Source organism: Salminus brasiliensis, chromosome 19 (genome assembly GCF_030463535.1).
Source record: "Salminus brasiliensis chromosome 19, fSalBra1.hap2, whole genome shotgun sequence".
Classification (NCBI taxonomy): Eukaryota; Metazoa; Chordata; class Actinopteri; order Characiformes; family Bryconidae; genus Salminus; species Salminus brasiliensis.
In genome coordinates, this window is record NC_132896.1 from 25,555,258 (window position 1) to 25,581,255 (window position 25,998).

At 40.8% G+C, this 25,998-nt stretch overlaps 1 protein-coding gene across 3 annotated transcripts in view; it reads right to left on the minus strand.

The window, feature by feature from the left end:
- Positions 1-230: 230 nt before the first annotated feature.
- Positions 231-25,998, minus strand: part of abcb7 (ATP-binding cassette, sub-family B (MDR/TAP), member 7) — a 47,671-nt gene continuing 21,903 nt past the window's right edge. For 2 of the 3 annotated variants that reach the window (XM_072663915.1, XM_072663917.1), the window contains 11 exons: positions 24,747-25,015; positions 23,053-23,141; positions 19,771-19,858; positions 16,492-16,666; positions 16,221-16,378; positions 11,540-11,703; positions 11,306-11,435; positions 10,901-11,072; positions 9,433-9,536; positions 8,774-8,881; positions 231-3,293 (listed from right to left, as the gene is read on the minus strand). In XM_072663915.1, coding sequence (XP_072520016.1) covers positions 3,072-3,293; positions 8,774-8,881; positions 9,433-9,536; positions 10,901-11,072; positions 11,306-11,435; positions 11,540-11,703; positions 16,221-16,378; positions 16,492-16,666; positions 19,771-19,858; positions 23,053-23,141; positions 24,747-25,015 — 1,679 coding nt within the window. In that variant the 3' untranslated portion in view covers positions 231-3,071. The remainder of the gene's footprint in view (positions 3,294-8,773; positions 8,882-9,432; positions 9,537-10,900; positions 11,073-11,305; positions 11,436-11,539; positions 11,704-16,220; positions 16,379-16,491; positions 16,667-19,770; positions 19,859-23,052; positions 23,142-24,746; positions 25,016-25,998) is intronic. The other variant, XM_072663916.1, reaches the window with a different exon arrangement.

Sequence of the window (25,998 nt, forward strand, 5' to 3'; positions counted from 1 at the left end):
AGCTTAGACTGCGTTTCAATTCTTAGCCTTAAGAAGCTCTTGGGTTGCTTTTGCAGTATGTTTTGGGCGATTGTCCTTCTGCATGGTAAAGCGCTTTCCACCTGTCCACCGGTTTTTGCAGCATTTGACTGAATCTGAGCAGAAAGTACAGCACATTTCAGAATTCAGAAGGCTACTTCTAGCAGTAGCCAGATCATCAATTACAGTGCCTATAAAAAGCATTCACCACCTTGGATGGTTCCCCTTTTATTGTTTTTGGAAATGGAATCATGGTCAGTATAATTTGGCTTTTATTAATAAGAATTTATATATATAAAAAAAACTTCAATGTCAAAGTGAAAACATCATGTCAGAGTTTTAACATCAGTTACATTTAATTGTAAAATTAGTGACTGCATAAATAGTCACCCCCTTTAAAGTGACTGACCTAATTCAACAGAGGTCCAGACAGTTGGTGCCAGTAGTCTCACAGTTAGTGAAATGGAGATCACCAGAGCGCAGTGATAGTGTCAGTGGTTAATCAGTAGTCCTGGCTACAAACACAACATGAAGACAGAAGAACGCTCCACACAACTCCAAGAAAAGGTATTAAAAGAGTATACGTTAGTGGACGGATCCTATAAATTCTAAACGTCCCTGCACATCCCTCGGTTAAATCCATCAGTAAGAAATGGAAGAAATATGGCACGTGTTAATCTGCCTAGAGCAGGTCGTCCTTGCACATCAAGTGACCGGGTAAGGAGACTAGTGAGGGAGGACACCAAGACACCTATGACTACTCTGAAAGAGTTCGAATTATCAGCAGCTAAGATAGGAGAGACTCTGCATACAACTGTTGCCCAGTTTCCTCACTCAACTGGTTCTTTGGTCAGATTAGACCCAAATGGAGCTTTCTGGCCATCAGACTAGATGATGTGTCCACCAAACACTGCACATCGTCACAAACACACCACCCACTGAAGCATTTATTTAATTTATTTAGTAGTCATAGGTTACTGATTAGCCTCCCGCTCTAGTGTCCTTTTTCCATTTATTTATTTTTTTCAATTGTGCATTACCCGGTCTCCAAGACAAAGTGATCCCCGCGCTCTATAACGAGACCAAAACTCAAGTCATGGGATCACTGAAGAAAACGAGTAGCATAGGTATAACGTGATGAATGGACATCCATTACGACAACATTGTATGTCTCCATAACTGTGCATGTTATCATCGATGAGTGACTGTTAGCATGTCATGTGAATGAGAGCCACACAGGTGCAGATATGTCTGAGCTGCTACAGAAAGTAGCAGAGGAACGGCAGATAACCAAGAAAGATTTAGCTTTAGTGGCTGATAACGCTCCAACATGGTTGTTGCAGCTGCGAAATGCGAAATACTATGCCCACACATCAAGGCGTTTTTCCACTGCAAAACCTTATTGCAGACTTGCCACATCACTTCCACTTGTTTTATTAATAAGAGATATTGGAAGTAAATTCATTATGGATCATTACAAATACTCTGCTTTAGGAGTACTGAGTACAATCACAAAAAACAAAAAAACAACTGTGTAGAGAAAACAAAGATGCAATCGTCAGCTTATCATCACTCGGCAGCCCTCTAACTAAATTGTGAGGTGCCTAGAGTTTCCCATACCTATAAATTGCATTAAATATGTGAACTGGTCCATGCCAAAGTCTTTAAACATATCACATAAAACAGGCCTGCTAATGCCCTGGAAACATAATGACCGTGCTGATAAATGCCAGCATGACCAAATGGAGGATGTTGTCCATTTGAATATGATGTGAAATCCATCTTGTGCAACTAAAAATGCTGTTCAAAAAAAAAAAGAAATGATCCATTTAAGAGGTTTTATTTTTTTTCTGTCAAGAGTCAGTGTCTTTTCATTGTTAATTTTTGATACAAATGAATGTTTGTCAAAGAGCAGATCTCACAACCATAATGCGGCAACGAATATTTGCTCAAGGTGCTGTTATTCAAAAGACCAAATATATAAAGTGTTCCTGTTACTTCCAGTAATTACATTTCACTTACAAAAAAAAGCCATCAGACATGTTTGTTCCTGTACAATAGGACTCTTCACTCTTGTACAAACCCATCAAGCTATATTAATATGTACACATCCATAATAAAAACAGCTTCCTAGAGTTCTTAATCACATGGGGAAAAAAATATAGATATATATAATAATTTAAAACTACGTTTAAACACCTTGATAAATGTGTCAGGTCCCAGACTTTCTCCTGGAGCAGGCATTCCCTCGATATTGGGGTGTTTTTCCTGCTCCAACACATCTGGTCCAACTAATATGCGATCTAATGAGCCCTGCCTAAGTTGAAGAGTAGGCTGGGGTGTGTTAGAGCAGATACACTAAAAATATTCAGGATAGGGTGCTCCAGGGCTGGGTAACGCTGTATTCACTGAAAGGCATGTGTCAATGAATGCGGCCAGTGGATGTGCAGAATGCCATGTGCCAGTTTCCAAAGAACTATCCCCCAACCTAGTCTCTTTTTGCTGTGCCTGTAGCATGTGATTGATTACCACTGACAATTTTCCTCGCATTTATAGGTATTAATCGAAAAGAAACACTGCTGGCTCAAAACTGCTGATTTCAGCACTTGCCCATTGATTTCCATGACTTCTGTTTTGAGACAACAGCTTTTCTATTCTGAGCTCAAGGAAACATGTCACAGTTAGAATCTATATGCTGTTGATGCAGCAGATAGAGCTTTGGCTAAGAAATGCTAGAGTACTTCTTTAATATAGGAAAGAGAACTGGTCATTCAACACAGTCAAGATGACCGGGCTCAGCAGACTCAGGCCTATGGTTGGTCGCATTTTCGGGGTAAATCAGTTCTGAGGCAGCATGAAGAGCATTAGGTTGTTCCTTCATCCTCTAGCCGCTCTGCAGAGCAAGCCCTAGGATGGTGTGAGAAGGCCCAGCAAGTCTGACTCTCCAGAGAGCTTGTTTGTGCGTGTGTGTGTGTGTAAGTGTGTGCGTGTGTAAGTGTGTGCGTCTCTGTATATGGAGGTGTGCATGTACATGACATGTTCAGGACGGAGCCTCAGCAGGAGCAGTTGCCGCAGCCCTTTACGCTGTTGAGGATCTCCTCCTGAAGCTTCTTGCGCTCCTCCTCCTTCTGCGAGATGCGCTCGGCCTGGAACAGGGGTTTGCTGTTGCCATTGCTGTTCAAGACCTTGCTGTTCTGCGTGTGCCACAGGTCAGCATACAGACTGCCTGGCGTGCTCAGGAGAGTCTGGTGGTCACCCCGCTCTGCTACCCTGCCCTGCGAGGACAAATGAGACAAAGAGGGAGAAAGGACAAACAAGAGAACTTTAGACTTTAGACAGACTGTGTCATTCATATTTACACTGTACAGAGTGCAAAAAAACAAAAAGAGGGACAATTGCGAGAGAGAAAGAACAGGCAAGATAGAAAAAGGGACAGGGACAGGGAAAGAAAAAGATGGGAGGGACAAATAAAAGAGAAAGAGTGCGAGTGAGTGACTGGGACAAAAGACAGAACAAGAAAGAGAAATGGCAGAAAAACGTCCATGAGAGAGAAAGGACAAGGGACAAGTGAAGGAAGAGAGAGAGAGAGCAAGATGGTAAGTGAGAGAGAAGCAAGGGACAAATGACAAGGAATAGGGATAAAGAAAGACATGAAGGGCCAAGAGAAAGTAGAGGAAGAGCATAAGAGTGAGCGAGAGAGAGAGAGAGAGAGAGAGCGAGAGAGAGAGAGAGCGAGAGAGAGAGAGAGAGAGCGAGAGAGAGAGAGAGAGAGAGAGCGAGAGAGAGAGAGGGAACAGGCAAGAGAGGAAAAAAGACAAGAACGAACAAAAAAAACTGAAAATAAATTGTAAAATGAAAGATGAGCGGGACAAGGATATAAAAAGGGGCAAGGAATGGGAAAGAGAAAGACAGAAGGGAAAGAGAAGGAGGAGGGGAGAGTGAGTGATGGGGACAAATAAGAGAAAAGAAAAAGGGTTTATGTAAGACAGAACAGATGAGGAAAAGGGAAAGAGATTGGAGAAAAAAAGAGAATGTAAGAGAAAATAGAGAGAGGACATGGCAAGAGAAAAAGAGGGACAGGGAACAGGATAGAGAAAGAAGAATAGAATAAAGAAAGAGAGGGGATGTTTCAGATGGAAAGAACAATGGTGAGAAGAAAAAGAAAGGGGGAGGAGGAAGTGAGAATGCATGAAAAGAAAAAGTGGCAAGGAAGAGAGGAGAAATAAGAGAAGGCGGAAAGGGGGGGGGGTGAAGAAGTGAGCAACGGGGGAGAGATAGAGGAGGAAAGGGGACGATAAGTGAGGAAAAGGGGATGGAGAAGAGAGACAGAAAGAGGAAAAGGGGCTGGATGAGGGGGAAAGAAAGCGAGATGTAGGAGGCAGAGAGGAGGGGTGGAGGGTGATTATGAGAGGGGGAGGGTTAAGAGGGTGCATATGTGTGAGAGAGAGAGATCGAGAGAAGGGGAGAGAGACATTAGCTCACAATTAAACATGCTGAGAGCAGGCAAGGTTAATGACAATTTATAGTGTCTATTTTTCACTGTGGCTGTCGTGACAGTGCCTCGTGCAATCACTGGAGTAACCAACACTGCTGCGGTCTCCAGCTTTCCATGTCTTCTACTTTTCTGTGCAGTAATTGATAAACAAAAGCTATGCTCACGCACATACATATACATACACACATACAAGTGCAAGCACACACAATCTGGCAGTTCATGCAGGCCTTGCTTTGGGAGCGCTTAAAGAGACTACACAAGGGTGTTATGGTACCATTCATCTCTGCGTCATCAATAGAGAGGCATAGTCTTAACTGTGCATAACAGGCCGGTGGTGCAGCTGGATACGGTTCTGTAGCAAATGGGAGCACCAGGCAGATCAGCTATGACATGAGGGGCAATGGAAGATGAGCCAAAGGAGGGGCAGGCAGGAGAGATTGTGTTTGTGTGTGTGCGCGTGTGCGTGTATGTATGTATGCATGCATGTGTGTAAGAGAGTGAGGAGCGAAAGCAGAGACAGACCGAGAGACTGAGAGAACACACAGCGGCCCTGAACAGGCACACAGCCTGTGTGTGGGCGCGCTCGCAGCACTGGGTCTTAAAAGACTGCCAGCAACAAAGCAAAAGTATGAAATTAGCCTGCACAATGACAGCCGAATATGTCTCCAGGCTGTTTTCTAGTTATTGCCACAATTACTACATCGCTCCATGCCGAGAAAGGCGGGCTAAAACACACCACATATTTTTAGCGACGACGGGTTTAGCATCAACCCGATATGACTGTGACCCATTTCGAAGCAAAAGTCTGAAACTACGGACGGCCTAACCAAGTTTCTTTTCATCTATCCTGGCCCAAGCGAGTACAGTCCGACATTGAGATTAATTCAGTATACACTATGGGCAAAAGTATTGGGACACACCTCTTTCATTCAGTCCCATTGCCACAGGTGTAGAAAATCAAGCATCTCTAGTCATGCCTTTACACACACTAGCGAAAAAATGCCTGGGGATCCAAGCATTTCCGACTGGCTTATGAAATAATTTTCTGCTATTCTTTCTTCTCCTTTTCCGTATTTATGCCCTCCCATGAACACATGGGCGGAGCAACATAATCTCAGCCAATAACATGCATCTCCTCCCAACAACCTCCACCTCTTATCATACGAAAGGCTCAGCTCAGGTCAAACCCCCTGCTTAATACTGCATATTCCTCTGAAGTTGGTCACGGTATGGCAGGGAAATGAGTTTCTTCCATTTACCTTCACTGCAGGCTGGGAACAAAACACTCAAGACAATCAACTTCAGATTGGACTGGGACATCATCACTCATAATGTATTCACAGGACAAGTATGAACTTTGACCTCCGCAGCGTGACACCCAGCTGCTCGTCTCGCCACTGCCACCCACGTTCGCTCGCTCGCTGCACCCAGCGAGAATGTCTCGACCCGAGGAAGATGCACTGAGGTGTTGGCGTCAAGAGTGGAAGGTGCGAAGCACTTCCACTCATTATTTTAATGAGCACCACCGCCCACCGCTTCGTTCTGCTTCTCCTGAGCACCACTGACACTACTCAACATCTCCAACAAGAGAAGGGGGTTAAACTACACATCATGTTCTCCTGAGTAGTGTGTTAGAGTACATTTTCCTTAACTGGACGTTTGCAGCTGTGTATGTATAGTAAACCTTGGCTGGCTGTGGTATCACAACACAACTTCGTCGGTTTGATGTGACCTCGCGCAACACTGCAGCAAAATATAGATTATATGATCTGAGCAGCTCTCAGGATCATCAAATTATTAATTAATAATCTCCAGGTACTGATACACAGCTGATAAGATTCCTCGGTCTCTAGTACTATGGGACAGATGTATGAGCAGCGTTCCGATCTTGACCGATTTTGACCTCACAATCTTTGGCAATTTCATCCCTTCAGACCATAGAGGAGCTATGCAGCATGGTGGGGTTGTAAGAGAGATGGTTTTCTACAGCTCTATAACGCTTCTGTTTCAAACCTGTACCCAAGAAGGATGATCTTATTTTCGTACACTGGTTTCTCGAAGTTCAAACCTTTCCACTAATGAAAGGTGTTAAGGGGTCAGCGTCAGCATACAAGAAGCATTCTCCCTCCGCCGTCGCTTCAAGGCCACTTTTAGAGCAGAGTGACCCACAAAGTCTTCTTTTTCACACAGAGGCCCAGCCTCTCATCACCAGTAATGCTCAAGGCTACCTTGTCAGTGACAGCGCTGCTGAGGCACTGCGCTTGTTGGGATGAGTAAAAGGAAACAGAAGGCCATGGGGTCAGATATGGATAATGGAAAAGCATTCTTAAATCATCCTTGTAGCTCCTGAGTGACACGGTTGGCTAAGGAGGTGCTCTCCTATTGCTGGGTCCGCAGGGGAAGGGATGCAACCTTCTTAGCCATCTGCAGCCAGGAGTTTAAGAGAGTACAAGCTGCCATGCTCTCACTGGGTGGAAAGTAGGGCTTCACGATACAGACATTACAGCACGCTGCCATTACACGGCCACAGGTCCTGTTCCCATGTTCCTTTCAACAAACACATATTGTTGCGGTCACAAATATAAAAATTCCATTTTGGAGTATTTCCATTGATGCATTAATCAAGAAATTTAGACACAACGTAAGGAACAACTGCCAGAATAACTCCATATTCATTGATTTGTTTATGCTGCTTCATATTTAATTGACTGTTGCTTCTCGTCCCAATTTTCACTAACAGAATCAGTCAATGCTAAACACACGCATAGATTTCTATTGTTTCACCGCAGCATATAGTACAAACTCTAGTTAGATGCTCTCTCCCAGTCAATCCAAAGTCATGCCAGACAACTGTGGACCAGGTCCAGATCAGTTGGGCCATGTTTAGAGAAATGGACAGTTATTGTTCTCCTTCAAGTGTTCAAAACATTAAACCGTTCTACAACATTACCAGGGAGGCAGCTCAATGTGCTTTGTTTGTTGCCAAGGAAGCACACTGTTTCCTTTACACTGCCAGGATGATGTTTACAGTGCAATACAGAAGATACTTAAACTTAAAGGGGGGAATATAAAGGGGGGGGGGCTATAACAGGCACTGGAAATGAAAGGACAGCATTTGTCTGAAAGCTTTTTATGCTGAGCACAGCAAAACCAGCAAGGAACAAAAAGATGGCAGAATTTGCCCTAAATCATGTTCAATTATGGCTCCGTCTCGAAACACAGGGAGATAAGCGGCCTCTTGAGAATATCAGAAATAAGAATGTATCAAAGCAGCATGTACAGTATGCTTGGAGCTGAATCTTGATCATAAGAGAGGTACATTGGATCTCTCTCTCTCTTAATAATCAATAGGAACAATATAATGCATTGCTATGATTCTCAGTGGTGGCACAAAATGTGACCTAAAATCACTATGTCCCCTAGCACAGTGATGTGAAGTAGTGGAACAGCCTTCTCTGCGAGTGAAGGCGCTCCATCAGATACCTTTGGGATGAGTTGGAGTGGCATTTGAAGTACAGAACAAATCATCAAACATCAATTCCTGATCTTATATAATAATGATTAAAAAAGCCAACAGACCTATATAGAGCCATGACAGCTCAAAGAACCGCTTGGATGCTTAAACGTTTCTTTAGATAGACGGTACATTGTCTGTTCAAATGTTTGCGGACACACTAACTGAGCTGTGGAGCAACTATGTTCTCTGGAATGATGGGGTTTCATCCAATATTTTTGGCATGAGTTGGGGAGTTGGGCAGTTGGGCATGAAGTGGGGTAGTTATTTTCCAACATCCTGACCTTACTAATGCTCTTGTCGCTGAATGCAAGCAAATCCTCACAGCAACGCTCCAAAATCTAGTTGAAAGCCTTTTCCCGTGAAAGTAGAGACAGTTCCAGTATCCAACAAAAGCAGGATAATCTTTTTAATACCCTTGATTTCAGAAGAATGAGCAGGTGTCCCAACAGTTTTGTCCATATAGTGTACATTCCTATATTTGCAGTCACCCAAAATCCTAAATGTTCGCAATTTTTGACATCATTTGAATGTGGTAGTTCTCATTCATAGTTCATTTTTTTGTTTTTTGAACAACAAAAAATAATAAGAGTAAAATGTGTGCCGAGTATAAGCTCTCTTCATGAAACCACCCAAGCTGCCTTAAAAAGCTTTACTTCAAAAGCTAACTAGATGCACAAGGTTTGTAATTAATCCTCTTAGTCTTACGGATTCTGTACTGCGTTCTGCACTGTAAGTGATCTTACCTGATTCAGCACAATAATCTCATCTGCATCCACAATGGTAGATAGTCGGTGGGCAATGAAGACAGACGTCCTGTCTTTCACCATTTCTTTCATGGAACTGAGAATGTTCTAGTAAGGAATGAGATAAGGGAACAATAACTTAATTCCCTGAATCACAGCAAGTTGGAAGAACAAATTTAGAAACATTAAGATAACCCCCTGCGTCCATTCCCTCACTGATGTTTCAATGTGAGCTTGTCTGGCTTATAATGTTTCTCTGTTCCTTTGTAATAACTAGCACCAATTTGATTGACAGGATTTATATGAAGAATTCTTTTTGACATGATACAGGTAAAGTTGGGGGGAGGGGAGATAAATAAATAAAAAGTGAAAGACTTCAAAGCAAATATCTCCAGTGTGTGTAATAACCTATAAAGCCTTGTTCTCATAAAAATAATTGAGCGCCCACCTCGAGTGTAAATATCCATATGAAAAGTCTACAATGACTGCAAAAAACTGAACCAACTGAATTCATGCTTCATCTTCACTCTGCATTAAGTATACTTTTAATTGCTAAATGCTTGAATACGAAAAGTATAAATATATAATTGGAATCTATTTAATAGTAAAAAACGTGACGTGAGGTAAAGAAGTCATTTATGACAGGACGAGCTCCTCACCTCTTCGGTAATGGAATCTAGTGAAGAAGTGGCTTCGTCGTAGAGCAGTATGGGAGGGTTCTTCAGGATCGCTCTGGCTATGGCGACACGCTGTTTTTCTCCACCTGTCATGGTTCAAGCACATCGGTGAGGTCACAACTGAGTGCACTGTTCAAACATAATTGGCAACTGGAATTACTACCAGCAAGTAACTTTAACCATATGAACTATACACCGATGAGCCATGGCATTAGCACCACTGACAGGTGAAGACTACATGATTATCTTCATCTACAGTAGCATCGGCCAAGGTCTGGGTTATATTAGGCAGCAAGTGAACAGTCTGTCCTTGAAGGTGAGGTATTAATCATGTAAAAGAAAAAGTATCTGAGCCACTTTGACAAGGGCCAAATTGTGATGGCTAGGCTACTGGGTCAGAGCATCTACAAAACATTAGGCATTAGGATCTTGTGTGGGTTTTCCCTGGTATGCATGAACACCTAAAGCTCACTGATGCAGTGCATGGAGGTCCTAGCTCACAACTTACAGAACTTAAGAAGCATCTGCCGCTAACGTCTTGGCACCAGATACCACAGGGCGCCTTCAGAGGTCTTGTGGAGTCCATGCCTCAAATGGTCAGATTTGTTTTGATGCTGCTAAATATTGTGGCTGATTTGCAGTTTTGGGTGTCTTTCAAGCTGTTTAACAACATTTAAAACTGTATTGTTGATATGTCCCTCAATCCTCTTAAAAGGTTCTCTCCTGAATCACCTTCCATGGCTAACAATGCCAACAATCAAAACGAGGCACCTACAAAATTACTTTGAGTATAAGAGTAAGTGTGCAGAGATTATGTAAAGTATACATCCATGTTCAAATTACTGAGCTTTTAACAGATCAATTATACATTCTAGGGGCCGTAGTCATTTTAGGGGGTTGTCTTGGTAAATGGCAGAGTAACATCTGTTTGGAGAATGTTTATTTATTGGATTCAAACCAATGTTTGTAGAAAATAATTGGAACACTAACCCAAAACTAAATGAACATTAGCCTAACATTAACATTAAAGCAACATTATGTAACATTTTACCCTCCTATATCAAGTCAAATCTAATCAAGGCTCACAAGGGGGCCCAATTGTGGAAATGAATAATAGCAAATAACTTCATCGCAATCAGCTTCTAAATGTAGCTGTAGGTGGTTATGCATTTGCTAACTACCTTACTCAAATATTCACTGCTTTCATGAGCTTTCCAGCTAATATTACAGATGAATAAAATTACTTTCATTTTCATGTCAAAATGTAAGACCAGCATGTACAAAGTAGCTGTTTTCCCATAATTCCTGAGATCAGAAAAAAGGGTGACCAATGTAATCTAATCTGAATTTTTAGTTTGCATGTATTTTGTGTTACTGCACTCTCAATCCTTTTTTTCCTCCAATTCATTGTGTTAATACAACAGAAGTTAATAGTGCATGTTCTCCATACCTGAAAGCTTCAGGCCTCGTTCTCCAACCTGTGTGTCATATCTGTGAGGCATTCTGAGGATAGCATCATGGATACCAGCAAGCCTGGCCACTCTGTAAACGTCCTCTGCTGTGGCATTGATGTTGCCGTACTGGAGATTGTAGAAGATGGTATTGTGGAAGAGGACTGCATCCTGAAGCCAGAAAAAACCCAAATCACAGATTTGTATTAGTTTTAGGCTGTACAGAAATATACAATACATTTATTTCATATTAAAACATATCAACTGTTTTCCTTGCTACAGACATCCACAACACAAATCGTTCAACTTTCACAAGTCTGTAAAGGTATTTATAGCCTGGAAAAAACTAAAACATGAAGTGCACTGTCAAAATCCAGCCTTATTCAGCTTTATGGAACACTCACTTGAGGCACCACACCCAAAGATTTCCTCAGACTTTCCAGGCCAACATCTCGAATGTTCTGGTCAGCGATATAGATGTTACCTCGCTGGGGTTCATAGAATCGAAACAGCAAGCGGACAATTGTGCTCTTTCTACAAAGAAAAAGTTTATCAATAGCTACGAGACAACCACAAAACAGCTTTTCCTGCAAGCTGGCAACAAAGTGCCATAGAGCTGCTTTCCACTGTGCACTTACCCGGATCCACTGCCTCCGACAATGGCCACCTTCTTCCCAGCAGGCACTTCGAAGGAAACCCCGTTGAGGACCTTTTGTCCCTCCAAGTACTCAAAGTAGACATCCTCGAACCTGATGGTGGCCTCCTGAGGGGTAACCAGCAGCGGAGGAGCCAGCTTTTTCTCCTTTGACAGACAGAACATGAAGAGGTAGTTTAGTTTGGCTGGGATATTGATTCGTTGGGGTACAAGAAAAGGGGACGGTCTAGCATTTTTCTACCCAGGACTACTACTTCAGTTACTCTGAGAGCCAGATGTTCTGAAGTCAACTGCACACATGCAGTCAGGGATGTTTTTGTTATTTCCATGATACTGTACACATACCAGATGGGCACAGGCTCTACACACAGTATTTATAGTATTGTAGACATTAGGTAGTTTTAAGTGAGCTAGGAGAAGTGTCTGTGTGTGTGGGTGTGATATTTAATCCATATTTCATCATAAATAAAACATAGTCTACCCCAGTAGCCACACTGTTTAAAAACTCCAGCAGCACTGCTACGGTGTTTGATCCACTTCTATTAGCACAACACACACTAACACACCACCACCCTGTGTGTCCTGTGGGGTCATGACCATTGGAGAACAGGATGAAAGGAGGCTAACAAAGTGTACAGGGAAACAAATAGCACTATAGTCCATCATTATAGAACTACAAAGTGCTCCTTTATAGTAAGTGGTGCTGATGTAATGGGCAGAGTTTATTTCAAACAGGGATGGTCATAAAATTATGATATGTCTGTGTAAAACAGATACTGCATTGAGGGCTGGGGGAGCATGCTTGACAAAATTATACACGACTGAATCAGAGGAAAAAAAAGTTTACTCATCTTTCTGTGATTAGCGCTTTAACACAGTGCTCTACAAAAGCACAAACATAATGCTAACTGCTAAGCGCTAAACAGGCGGTTTTACAATACTGTCCATGAGGTTTTTACACCCACAAATCTCTCATACGCATATTTGCCCTGACCCTGACCTCTGCCTGAGCTGCTGCTTTCTGTGCTCTGAGAAGCAATCCAGAGTAAACTACACCTCTAATAGCTCCCAAATGGTCCTCTAGTATAATATGTATTCATTATTATTATTATTATTATTTATTTATTTTTTAACTTTTAAACAGTAACATATAAGGTTATGTCCAGTGGACTAAGGCGCTGCCCTAGGATTCAGAGCAAACAGTCAGAGAGAGCACAATTGGCCTTGCTTGCCACGGATTGTCCCGAGCTTTTAGTACCTGTTGTGATGCGTGTATTGTTATCTTATTTAAGATTAAAGATTCCGGATTAAATAAATGTAGATTCATATTACAACCATTTTTAACCTAACTAAACTAAAGCACAGATAATGGTACACATAAAAAACTGAAATTCTCCCTTATAAATCCACTTTTTCCAATTTGCATCTGCATGGTAAATTGGAATGGTTTGTATACACAATTTCAAAAGCTTTTCCATGTAGAAAGCCTGCTGCCTGTAAAATATGTACAATAGAAGCCAATGGCTTTTGCTTCAGCATCTGCCCACTGGTTTCTAATATAAGCGTAAAAATGATCATCTGTGATAATCAACCATATGCTTTAGTTGCAGTAGATCTTAAAAAAACCACTGTATTCCGTTACTTGTGCTCAGCCTATATGCACCGCCTGGTGCGACATCTTTGTAAAAAGCTTTATTAGGGACTCAGTGCTATGAAGGGTAGGACCTCCTTTTGCTCTCAATTTGCTCTAATTCTTTATGGACTCCACAAGATGTCTGAAAGATTAGTTTTAAAATTTCAGTTCATTTTGACATAACTGCGTCCCCCAGCTCTTGCACATTGTTAAGGAGCACCTGCATGCTGCGAATCCTCCATTCTACTAATCCCAAAGGTGTTCTATTAGATTCATATTCAGGCACTAGGAAAGCCCCCATCGTATTCAGAAAAAACAGTTTGGGATGACCTTTGCTTTGGGTCATGTTGTGCTATTATGCTGGAAGCAGCCTTCAGAAGATGGGTAAATTGTGGTTGTGAAGAGGCGCACATTTTCAGCAACAATACTAAAACAGGCTCTGGCATTCAAATAATGATTGGCATTAACGGCTTCAAAGTGTGCCAAGAAAACAACTCCCCACATCATTACACCACCTCCATCAGCCTGGACTGTTGACTCAAGGCAGGCTGGGCCCATTGGTTCATGCAGTCAATGCCAAATTCTAATCCTTCCAGCTGTTTGTCTCAGCAGAAATCCATATTCATCAGAGCAGGCTACAATTTTTTCTTACCAGCCTTCAACTGTCCAGTTTTGGGAAGGCTGTGTGCACTGCAGCCTCAGCTTTCTGTTCTTGGCTGACAGAAGTGGAACTCGACGTGCTCTTTTGCTGTTGGAGGTCGCGTTAAGGTTTGACATGTTGTACATTCTGAGACGCTTTTCTGCTCACCACAATTGTAGAATGACTGAGTTACTGAAGCCTTTCTGTCAGCTCAAACTAATCTGGCCATTCTTCGTTGACCCCCGGTCGAAGTGAACATTACCTGAAGCTGCCGGCCCGTATCTGCATGATTTTATGCACAGTACAGCTGCCACACCTTTGGCTGATTATATCATTTCATGAATAAGTGGGCATACAGGTCTTCCTAATAAAGTGCTGCATAAGTGTAAATTTCAACTTACTTTTTTTTTTCTTAAAAAAAGGTCTGCGAACTACACATTGCTGAGCAGTCCAACAATTTTGGTACAACAGGAGTACTCAGCAAGTTTACACTAATTCTACATACAGCCACATTATTTTAGAAATCAAATTAGAGCCCCCTGTAATGGCTTGATGGGCTGTTCAGTCATGCAGAGAGCCATGGTGAAAACCATTACTGATCACTGGGAACAATTGGACAGATTTTATTCACAGTAATTACAGGCTGCATACAGAATTAGCCAAATGAAGAATGAGCTTCATCAACCTCAAATGCATTTCAACCCCCCTCCTCTCTTCCCTCACCTCCAAAACCTCCCTAGCACCCCCACCACACTATCACTGATGGCATGGAAAAAAAAACGCAAAAAAAAAAAAAGGTTTCAGAGATTAAAATAAATACTAAAGCAAAATGTTATGCAAATTCATAATGTTCAAATCCATAGAGAGAATGGGAGTTAAGCATGCGACTGTATTCCAAAAAGCACTGACATTTCGGGAGAGGTATGCATTGTGGAGAGAGAACAATAAGTCCTGATGAGCCTGGGACTGCAGTTACAAACACTGAGAACAATTCGAAATCATCATTGACGGCAAATTATTGTCAGGTTAAAATAACTGCTCTTGTGCAGCCCACCGACTTCATCAAGCAGGACATACTAATAAAATCAGACAAGGGGCACTGTTAAACAAACATGGTGATTTAATCACAACAGCCTCTCAGTGCTGTGAAAGTGGCTTAAAATTGTATGCTTTCAGAAGGAAGCTGCATAGATGTGCAACTATGCATCAGTTTAAAAGTGATAATTTAACTACTGATTTTGTAAAGTAAGGATTAACACCAATGAGTTATAATAATATCTGTTAAGCCATGTGTAATAATAATAATAATAATAGATATTTATAAAATAAAAATCAGAAAAAGAACTGGTGTACCGCCTACATTTAGCAGCATTATGATAGATTTGGTATTTACCTAAATTTGGTATTATGTCTTACTCATGCATTTCTAGACAAGCTGAAAGATGCAGAACTGTCACTAAAGGTAAAAGAAGTATGCAGAATAAAGCAGTAGAATCCAACTACAGGAAATTCACCTAAATATGACTCCAGTTACACAAGCACTGTCCTACCCTTTACACAGTTACATAGTGCAGAAATATTTTTATGTAGTAAAAATACTACAATATTGGCCTTTACTACCGTTTCTCCACCATATTTAGTTTATCATGAAAATTAAACATACACAAATGTACATATTAGATGCAATTCATTCATTTAACTACTATTTTCACTATTCGTTAACTGTGTCACAACTCTTATTTGCTCATTTTTGACCATGTACAGATGTATGTACAAATTAGTCCACTTGTCAAATAACATTCAATTACTATTGCATTTGTTTTCCATTTTTAAAGCTATAAAGACGTTTTTAAAAATATAATAAATATATACATCCAAACCAAAACTATGTAGATATGATGGTTTCAGAATCTCTGTGATTGTAGCATTCCACTCTCATTCACGGACATCAAGAATTCTTGTTACAGTGGAGGCTCCTGAGGTGAACTATTTCTCCACGTTTCTGTTGTTGCTTTTGTTAGTAATTTACCCACAGACCATGACACCATTTAAAAGCTGTATTTTAATAACATGGCTACAATCACAGATGGCATACAAACTAGGCTCCCTACTTTGAAGAGTAAAATTGGAAAAGTTAAAACTGCTATAAAATAAATTAATAAATAAATAAATAAATAATAATAACGTAATAATATCTTCGACAATCCTACAAATATGTAAAATTCAAAAAGTCTAATCTATGATCTAATCAAACCATGAAGGAATCGAAACAATCATGATGAACTGAAAAGTTTCCAAAAGACATCCTCAAAAAATAAAAAAATAAATAAATCAAATCAGAGGACTGAGGTCTAACGCTACGTGGTCAAAAGACAGTGAAAGCGACTTTACCTTGACCTTAGTGTCCACACTGAGCAGAGTGAAGAGTGTGTCCATATCGATGAGGGCCTGTCTGGTTTCTCTGTAAACAGTGCCCAGGAAGTTAAGTGGCAATGAGAGCTGGAAGAGCAGTCCATTGACCATCACTAAATCTCCCACGGTCATGGTTCCTACGGAAGACACCAGCATTAACAAAACTTTAGATTAAAAGGTTAAAATCACATTATCTTCCCATATCTCAGTTTATGACAAAGTGTTAAATGGTGATGATGCTGATTTTCACCTGCCATTATGCCCTTGCTAGCCAGCACCATGATAGCTGTGAGGCCGACACTGAAGATTGCACTTTGTCCAAAGTTCAGCATGGCCAGGGTAGAGGTAGTTTTTAGTGAGGAGGATTCGTAGACCTTCAGGAAACCGTCATATCTCTCTGCTTCATATTTCTCATTGTTGAAGTACTGACAAGAGAAGGAGAGAGACAGAGGAAGAGGGAGAGAGAGAACACAATCTCATCAAAGTCAAACACAAAAGGACATTTAAAGGAAGGAGATAAGATAGCTGGAAGGCTAAATCCTTCCAAAAAAAATAAAGCGAATCAGAGGAAGAGCTGTCTAAGGACATGGAAAAGTCAAGTTAACTCTCTCAACATTCTCTCAAACACAATCTATTGCAACATACTTTAAGTGCATTGCAGAGTACCACTGGTAAAAGCTCCTAGAAATAATTGTTTACAAAATTAATAAATGTGAGCATGTTGACAAACTTTTATACCCCACACGTGAAAAGGCTCTACATACACATCTGTTGAGCCATTCTGGCTGAATGTGGGTGCTGAAGGCTTTGTGGTACAGTGTCAGTTTTTATTACATTATAGGACCATAACGTTTGTTTTCAGACATCAGACAAAACAGCTTCAGGTTAAAGGTGAAAACCACATGAGCTCTTAGCTGAATGGACTCAGATGGTAAAGTTTGTGTTGTTTATATTAAAACCCACAAACACTTCAGCGGCTATATAAATGACAATATACCTCAACACTGAACTGCACATTTTTATTCGAATTATTATTTGATTTGAAAAAGATTGTTCCAACTCGCACACTATCTTTAAGCTTGCTTCAGTCCACTTCAATGGCAGGAATATTTCTGAGATTCTCAGAAAAAACATTGCTTTTATTATTTACTATTAGTATTTGCAGTTGTAGTGGTCAAAGTGCATCATGTGTTGCTTAAAGACTAGGCCTGGGCAATATTTAAAATTAATCACCACATCACATTAATCATCTGTTTTAAAAAAAATGGGGTTAATCCATAATTTCACCAACTGAAGCGAAAACATAATATTTAACAATTAACTAAAAGATAAAGGACTAAAAGAAAAATGATTTTTTAATCAGAATACAAATACAAATGAACGCTGAACTTCCTGTTAATGACCAATCAGAAGCTGTCAATCATGCATATATGCAGAGCGTAACAAAGAAGCACAACTATTGATAAGTATTGACAAGAGCAGCGTGACACGAGATGTCAGAGAAAAGAAGAGCAAGCGAGTGAGGGAGAAGATCCAGTGGATGAGTTGCTACCAAAGAAAAAAACAACACCTGTGTGGGAGGCATTTGGTTTTAGGGAAACTGACGTGCATCAAAATCAGGTAACGAGAATTGGTGCTGAGCCCACGAGGCAACACTACAAACCTCCAAAAACATTTGAAGAAGCATCACAGACACCTTTATGATGAGTGCATGTCGAAATGGTCCAGCCATGAACCCCCCACTTCAGACACAATTTTCTAACGTGGCCAGACAAACCTTGGTTACACAGGCGTAAGCATCACGCCATATGGGAAAAGATTGCAAAAGCTCATTATTATTGAGGTTACTCCTCAGCTAATGCGATCATTTATCTGGTATTTTTGTCTTGTTATTCACTGTTGGCTTTTAATGTTTAAAAATAAAACTTCAGGACCTTTTCATGTAGGAATGAGTTTCATTCAGTACAATTATACATGTAAACCACTAATACAGGGTTGGAATTTAAGTCATTATAAAATAATCACTATGTAAATGGCAATAGCATTATTGTGCAGAACAACCGCAATTAGATAATTACCACACATCGTTCAGCCCTAGGTTCTTCTATGGTCTCGCTCACCTTTTAAAGCACCATCATTTTTATGAGCGTGGTGCAAACCGTAAAATCACATCCATCTTCCAGCTACATCACAGTCATCAGCTTTAAAACAAGGATTGTGGAGAGCACAGAGCTACAGGCATATTTCTGAACAGGGCCGAAGCGGAGTAAACAAAAGAAGGATATTGTAGCGGAGGCTTAGAGAGGGCACTCTGTTGCATCAGCATGTGCATGATATCAGAGAGACTGAAAGCGTTGTGAAGGCAACAAAGAGAAACAATGGCTTCCTCCGCTCTACCATTCAAAAACAGAACTGTGTCACAGACAATCTAATTAGTTTTGAAACATGACAAACAGAGGTGAGGCGATAACCACAGCTTGTTAAACGCATGCCTTTTTTTTTTTTCACCGGGAAGTCGGTCGGAGACGGGCCAAATTTACAAAAGGCAGTGGTCCAAACGAGAGAAGGGGACCTGCGGAAAAAATGCTCTACGTTGGACTCATAAAAAACTATAGCGTTTTACGACCCCTCTTTGCCACGTGCCGGGGGAACTGCTCGGGCTCATTAGCGCAATGTGATCAAACAGACAAGTCTCCTGGTCTGTAATGACAATCTGAATATTTCATTAGAGAGCGTCAAACTTGGCGAGAGCGTCCTGTGCCAATTATCTGCGGGAGCAAAAGGTATCAAGGAGCATGTTGCAGGCAGAGGGGCTTTATAAACAATTTCTCTGCTGTCAGGAAAGTGGGCTGGCTGGGGAAGAGAACAGGCGGGAGAGAAAAGAAGAGAGCGAGCGAGCGAGCAAGCGAGTGTGTGTTTGTGTTATGCAGGAGCTTTTGTGAGAGTGGAACGGATTTTGAGTGGGTGGAGATCTAATTATGTATGCACACTGGCTTACAGTGATACTAAATCCAGCTGCATTGACATCAATGACACAAAATAAAGCCCTACACAAAATATATCTGCGCTTAACAACAAGGGCATAAAAAAAAGAGGAGGGGTGAGGGGGTGGGGAAGAAATGAGGTAGAACGAGTTGAGAGCTCAAACAGAGGCTGAACACGTTCATCAAAGCCATCAGTGTGTAACAGAGAGTCAATAAAGTGTCAATGCAATGGATTTCAATACTGTTGTCATTTGGACAAGCTTAAAAGAAGTTAATTAAGACTCCCTATTACACAAATCAATTATTATTATTATTGCAAACTTTCCATGTGTGTACCACACCGGTTTTAATCTAGCTCCATGCAAGGTGAATCAGAAACCTTTCACCAGCTTTGAGGGGAGAATTCTCATCAAACTAATTCGTAGGCTAATTTGCCCTGGGCAAATCTCGCTAATTAAACGTGACATTGTGACAGGAGAGTAAATATTTGCACCAACAAATGGGCGCTTCATCTCGCAGTGATTGGGACAAGTGTAGGGACTTACCTTGACAGTCTCGTAATTGAGGAGAGAGTCAATGGCCGCGTTCCCTGCTTCGTTATCCGCCTTGTTCATCTCAATCCTGAATTGGGTCCTGGTTCAACACACATGGGGAGAGTGGGGGTGAAGGTTAGTATGTTGGACAATTCTCTGCAAGATATATATAAAACCTTTTCCAACCTTCCCAAGTTTTCAGTAGTCTGCCCTGTGTTTTTCCTAAGCCTAGCCCTGAGCTGAATTGCACTGCAGTGGTGACTATTCATTTACAACAGCAGTTAAAAATGTAACTGGTTCTGTTCCATTTCTTCTGAACACCAGAGGTGGTGGAAAAGCACAGTGGGTGACAGATTGGATTGCACACCTAACAGCCCAGCAACACTGTTGGATATTCAGGAATCTACCTTGACCTCCACAGGCTCTGAGCGCTGCGACTCACCTTGGATTATCCACAATCTACTGGTCTGGGTAGGGATGATCTGATTCAATGTAAAACATGGGGGATGCACTGATATTGCCATTCTTAAGTCAAAGCTGATAGCTCATTTCTATTTAACATATCAGTCAATAGAAAAACATGATACATAATGTGGTATTATTTTTTTTGAAGGTCCAAAAATTTGCAAATTTGTGTTACAATGTCAGATGAAGCAGGTGCCACATGTGAAATGTGGGTGAATGGCTACTACACAATTAACACCAATCCATCCATTTAAGATAATAAAAAAGAAGACCTTTGCTCATGTTAGAGGATGGGAAGTGTGAAGGCCACCAACACAAGGTAATTGATTACAGTGTGTGCAGAATTATTAGGCAAGTTGTATTTGAGAGGATTCTTTTTAATATTGAACAACAACTATGTTCTCAATCAACCCAAAAGACTCAAAATTTAATATAATATAATAAATATCAAAGCTTAATATTTTTGGAAGTTGGAGTGGGTTTTTTTTTTTTTTTAGATTTGGAGGTCTTAGGAGGATATCTGTTTGTGCAGGTAACTATTACTGTGCAGAATTATTAGGCAACTTAATAAAAAACAAATATATACCCATCTCACTTGTTTATTTTCACCAGGTAAACCAATAACACAAAATTTAGAAATAAACATTTCTGACATTCAAAAACAAAAACTAATCAGTGACCAATATAGCCACCTTTCTTTACGATGACACTCAAAAGCCTTCCATCCATAGATTCTGTCAGTTGCTTGATCTGTTTACGATCAACATCACATGCAGCAGACACCACAGCCTCCCAGACACTGTTCAGAGAGGTGTTCTGTTTTCCCTCCCTGTAGATCTCACATTTCATGAGGGACCACAGGTTCCCTGGCCTTACTGGCCAGCCACGCTGTGGAGTATTTGGATGCATGTGATGGAGCATTGTCCTGCATGAAAATCATGTTTTTCTTGAACGATACCGACCGACTTTCTGTACCACTGCTTGAAGAAGGTGTCTTCCAGAAACTGGCAGTAGGTCTGGGAGTTGAGCTTCACTCAATCCTCAACCCGAAAAGGTCCCACAAGTTCATCTTTGATGATACCAGCCCATACCAGTACCCCACCTCCACCTTGCTGGCGTCGGAGTGGAGCTCTCTGCCCTTTACTGATCCAGCCTCGGGCCCATCCATCTGGCCCATCAAGAGTCACTCGCATTTCATCAGTCCATAAAACCCTAGAAAAATCAGTCTTAAGATATTTCTTGGCCCAGTCTTGACGTTTTATCTTATGTTTCTTGTTCAAAGGTGGTTGTTTTTCAGTCTTCCTTACCTTGGCCATGTCCCTGAGTATCACACACCTTGTGCTTTTTGATACTCCAGTAACGTTGCAGCTCTGAAATTCTGAGATTTTCCTCAATTCATGGGCAGTTATTTTGCGCCTTTTTTTCCCCAACACGTTTCTTGCGACCCTGTTGGCTATTTGCCATGAAACGCTTGATTGTTCGGTGATCACACTTCAAAAGTTTGGCAATTTCAAGATTGCTGCATCCCTCTGCAAGACATCTCACCATTTTTTGACTTTTCAGAGTCCGTCAAATCTCTCTTCTGACCCATTTTGCCAAAGGAAAGGAAGTTGCCTAATAATTAAGCACACCTTATATAGGGTGTTGATGTCATTAGACCACACCCCTTCTCATTACAGAGATGCACATCACCTGATTTACTTAATTAGTAGTTGGCTTTCAAGCCTATAGAGCTTGGAGTAGGACAACATGTATAAAAAGGATGATGTGATTACAATACTCATTTGCCTAATAATTCTGCACACAGTGTAGTATTCTCAAGTATAGTATGTTTGATACTCTCCAGACCTACAAGGCCCAACCCTTTTGTTAGAATAACTTGAAATGCACTACAAGAGATCATAAATAGCCAAAACAGTAATCATATTACAATACAGTGATACTGTAAGCAAGCAATATTGCATAAAAATAAAATATACCTATATTTGCATAAAAGCTGAGTAAAAGAATGTACTTTTTATGCAATAAAACAAAAACAAAACAAAACAAAATCAAGCGCCACCAATATGATCAATCATCTGCCACCAATATTTACATATGAACTATTAATAATAATAAAAAAGTAGGAGTGCTGATCTAGGATCTGTTTTTGTTATTTAGGCCATCATAAATAAAGGAGGAACCTGATACTGGATTAGCACTCTTCCCTCAGCTCCAATTGCAATGTGGCACATTAACATGCAAATTAGCACACATACAACAACCAATTGCCTGCGTCGCTGCGTTTGTTCAGTTCTGCTGTCTGCGGCAATGTACTGTAGCAATATAAAGCAGTGTAAGGTAAACTAACCAAATATTTAGACCAGTCAAGTAGGCAACTCAAACTTAAATTTATTAAAATAAACTTGCATCTACTGAAGGAGCTGCGGCACATCTTTGGGTCTTGGATGCATTTTAATGGGGCTAAGCCTTGCTCAGATTGAGTGAAGAAAACCTACTGGAGATTTTTAATATAACTGGCAACCTAATGTCTTGCCAATAATGGAATTCAATTGTAACATTATTGTAAAAGTTAGTACTGAAGTTCAGGATTGGGGCAACACACTTGATCATGCCATGGAAAATACCAGGCTGTAACTTGGAAACCTGCATTAGAAATCCATTCCAATTGCCTTTGGATAATACAACTTATCATACAAACATCATACTTACACACTGTCTCTGGTGGTAAGGGGGAACCACACTAAAGTGTAAATACAAACAAACAAAAGCAACAACAAACAAATGGGCAGAAAAGACACACATGCAATTCAGATTGCAACACTGTACCTCCACTGTGTAACTGCGATGGTGAATGCAGTGTAGGCCGACAAGGTCCCCAGAGTGACGAGTGCAAACTGCCCACCGCATTTATAATACTGGCAAAGAGAAGAACAGCGTTTTTATTAAAGCAGCAACAGGGCCATGACATACTTAAGAGTTCAAAGGAAATGCCTAATTCATCCTCATCTACGGCTGGCTAAAAAGCAGCAGTAGTCATTTCATGCAGCACTTAACACACTTCCATTTTACGATTATGCCCATTAAATTGAGTGTTACAAATGGACAAAGTGAAGGAACGGTTGGAGTTAATGTTTCAGTCATCTGGCCATAGACGTCATTAAAGGACTTGAAGGTGATGAACCTGAGGAGGCTATTTGCACACATTCCTAGTGGGCACTCTGTGTGTATGTGTCTGGTTCAAGAGCAATACATTTATACAGACTATTCAAAACTGCCAGGTTGCTCAATTTGGACTAAGGAATATGTTTAACTAAGGTTATGTTTGTGTATTATGTTTAAAGACATTGTGAGTTTAAAGGCTTGTGCATAAGTGCTGGCTCCTCATGCATCTCACAAGCAGAGTACAAACAACCAAGCCAACTGGCGGCAACTTTGAACATTTAGAAATTTAGGATTATAATAATAAATATATCCGTATTTGTGTTTCAAATTGTTTTTACTGTTTCTTACTATTATTTAAATGTGTAAAACAGTTGGGAGAAGGTTTGTCTGGATGTTTAGCACATAATGTAAGTATATTCAAGACTCATATTGTAAAGCATGACTTCAGAACTCAACTTTTCTAGGTTTTCAGTCCTACACAATGCTATCTACTGGTCAGCAAACAGTAAATCAACACAAAAAAGGCCTCAGCATGTTGAGAAGTGTATACATTTCACTGAGGTAAAGCTCAGATGTAAAAACTAACGAAGGCTTACAGTTACCAGTTAATCACTGTAAAGAAAAAACAAAACAAAAAAACACCACATCTAAATAAATCACACACTCGCCTCAAACTGCAGGACATCGTTAGGTAATGTCATACTTTGCTTTTGAATGGCATATAGCAGTGGTCTCCAATCCCTGCTCCTGCAGAGCTACCTTCTTGCAGACGTTGGATCCAACCCTAATCCACCCACCTGATCCAACTAATTACTGCCTTCAGAAGTCTTTGACTGGCTGAATGAGGACAGTTAGATTTGGGTTGGAACCTGCATGAAGGTAGCTCTCCAGGAAGGAGGCTGGAGGCCACAGACATACAGTTACCTATGAAATTGGACAACACCACCACCTTCCCTGTGGCAGACTCGGGTTAGGTTGCCCAGGGGGCAGGGCAAGAACACCATGATACACCAATAAGAGTAATTGGGCAACCCTACTTTTTGGTTCGCTCTAACCAGAAATTACAGTTTCTGCTCCAAGATTTATTAACAATAGAGGTGGCACATAAGGATCAATGGGTGTCAGCCCCAGGGCAATGTCAGAGAATGTGGACAAATGTAAATTTCAAGTTGGCTGTTGCTAGTGCTTTAAGGCATGCAATGTAGCTTTGTCCACTTCACAGACAACACAACAGTCTTCTGTCTCCAAATATGTCTTGGCTGACTACATTTAGGACAAAGAAAAAAAACTGTACACACAATCTTAAGATTCTAAACCTAATAAATTTAACTGAATCAAAAGTAGTGAAGTGCACTGACCAGGATGGCGCTGACCAGTGCCATCTCGAAAACAGTGGGTCCCAGATTGAAGACCAGTGCGCTGAGGACGAAGCTAATTCCCCGAGTCCCCCTGTCGATCGCCTTGGACAGTGCACCCGTCTGCCTGCTCAGGTGGAAGCCCAAGTCCAGGTTGTGCAGGTGCAGAAAGACGTTCTTGGCGATTCTTCGGATGGAGCTCTGAGCCACCTTTCCAAACACAGCGTTCCTCAGCTCATTAAAGAGAGCTGCTCCAGCACGGGACACGCCATCTGACACACAAACACACACAGAGATTTGGTTTTACAGAAAATAGGATCCTATATCTATGCATGTTCCACACACAAAATCCAAAAGTACCCAGAGACATTCTTCTAAGCTCATTCAGCTTCAGTTGCACACATGGTGAATTCAGTTATTCTAAGTTGCATGCTCCGACAAAAGGGGTCACTGGGTGAGCAGACGTCTACAAAGTTTGATGTTCCACATTTGTCCTATCAGTTTTGTAGCTTTTGACTAAATCTGAGCAGAAGGTATGGCTCTATACACTTCAGAATTCATGCTGCTACTTCTACCAATGGTCAGATAATCAATGAACACCAGTGATCTGGTTCCATTGGCAACCATGCATGCCAAAGCCATAACAGTGCCTTCATCATGTCTGACAGATGATGTGGTATGGTTCGGATCAGGAACCCTTCCTTTCCTTAATCATACTCTTCATCTGTCCAAAGAGTCTTGCTCCAGTCCGCACAGTCTTTTTGTCCTGTAGCAGTCTAATTTGGCTTTTCGGTTTGAGTGTTCAGTGGTTTGCGGCTTGAAGTAAATTCTAAATCTAAATTCATGCAGCTCTCAAATTATTTTTTGTAATAGTTTTTTTCCTCTAATTTTTGTTAGGATTTTTTTAAAATCCAAAAATACTGAAAAAATAAACAAAGTATGAAAAATGTATTATGCTATCTTAAAATCAGGACAGTACTTCGTTATTATTTCAAAATTATGTCATGTCTGATTTTGTTAAATCAGCAAATAAGCTTATTTATTATTATTAATTAATTATGATTATTTTAGCCTGCTGCTTAATTATGAGGTGTTTAGCCTGCTAGCTTACTTATACAAGCCTAGTGGGCCAGCCATTTCACTCTTCAACACCTTTATCTGCAGATAAGCAGTTCATGTTAACTAGAACAGTGAATAGCAGCTGCACCAAGTGTCTGAAACGTGGTGGAGCAGTAGCTGAGCTAGCTAAACAAAG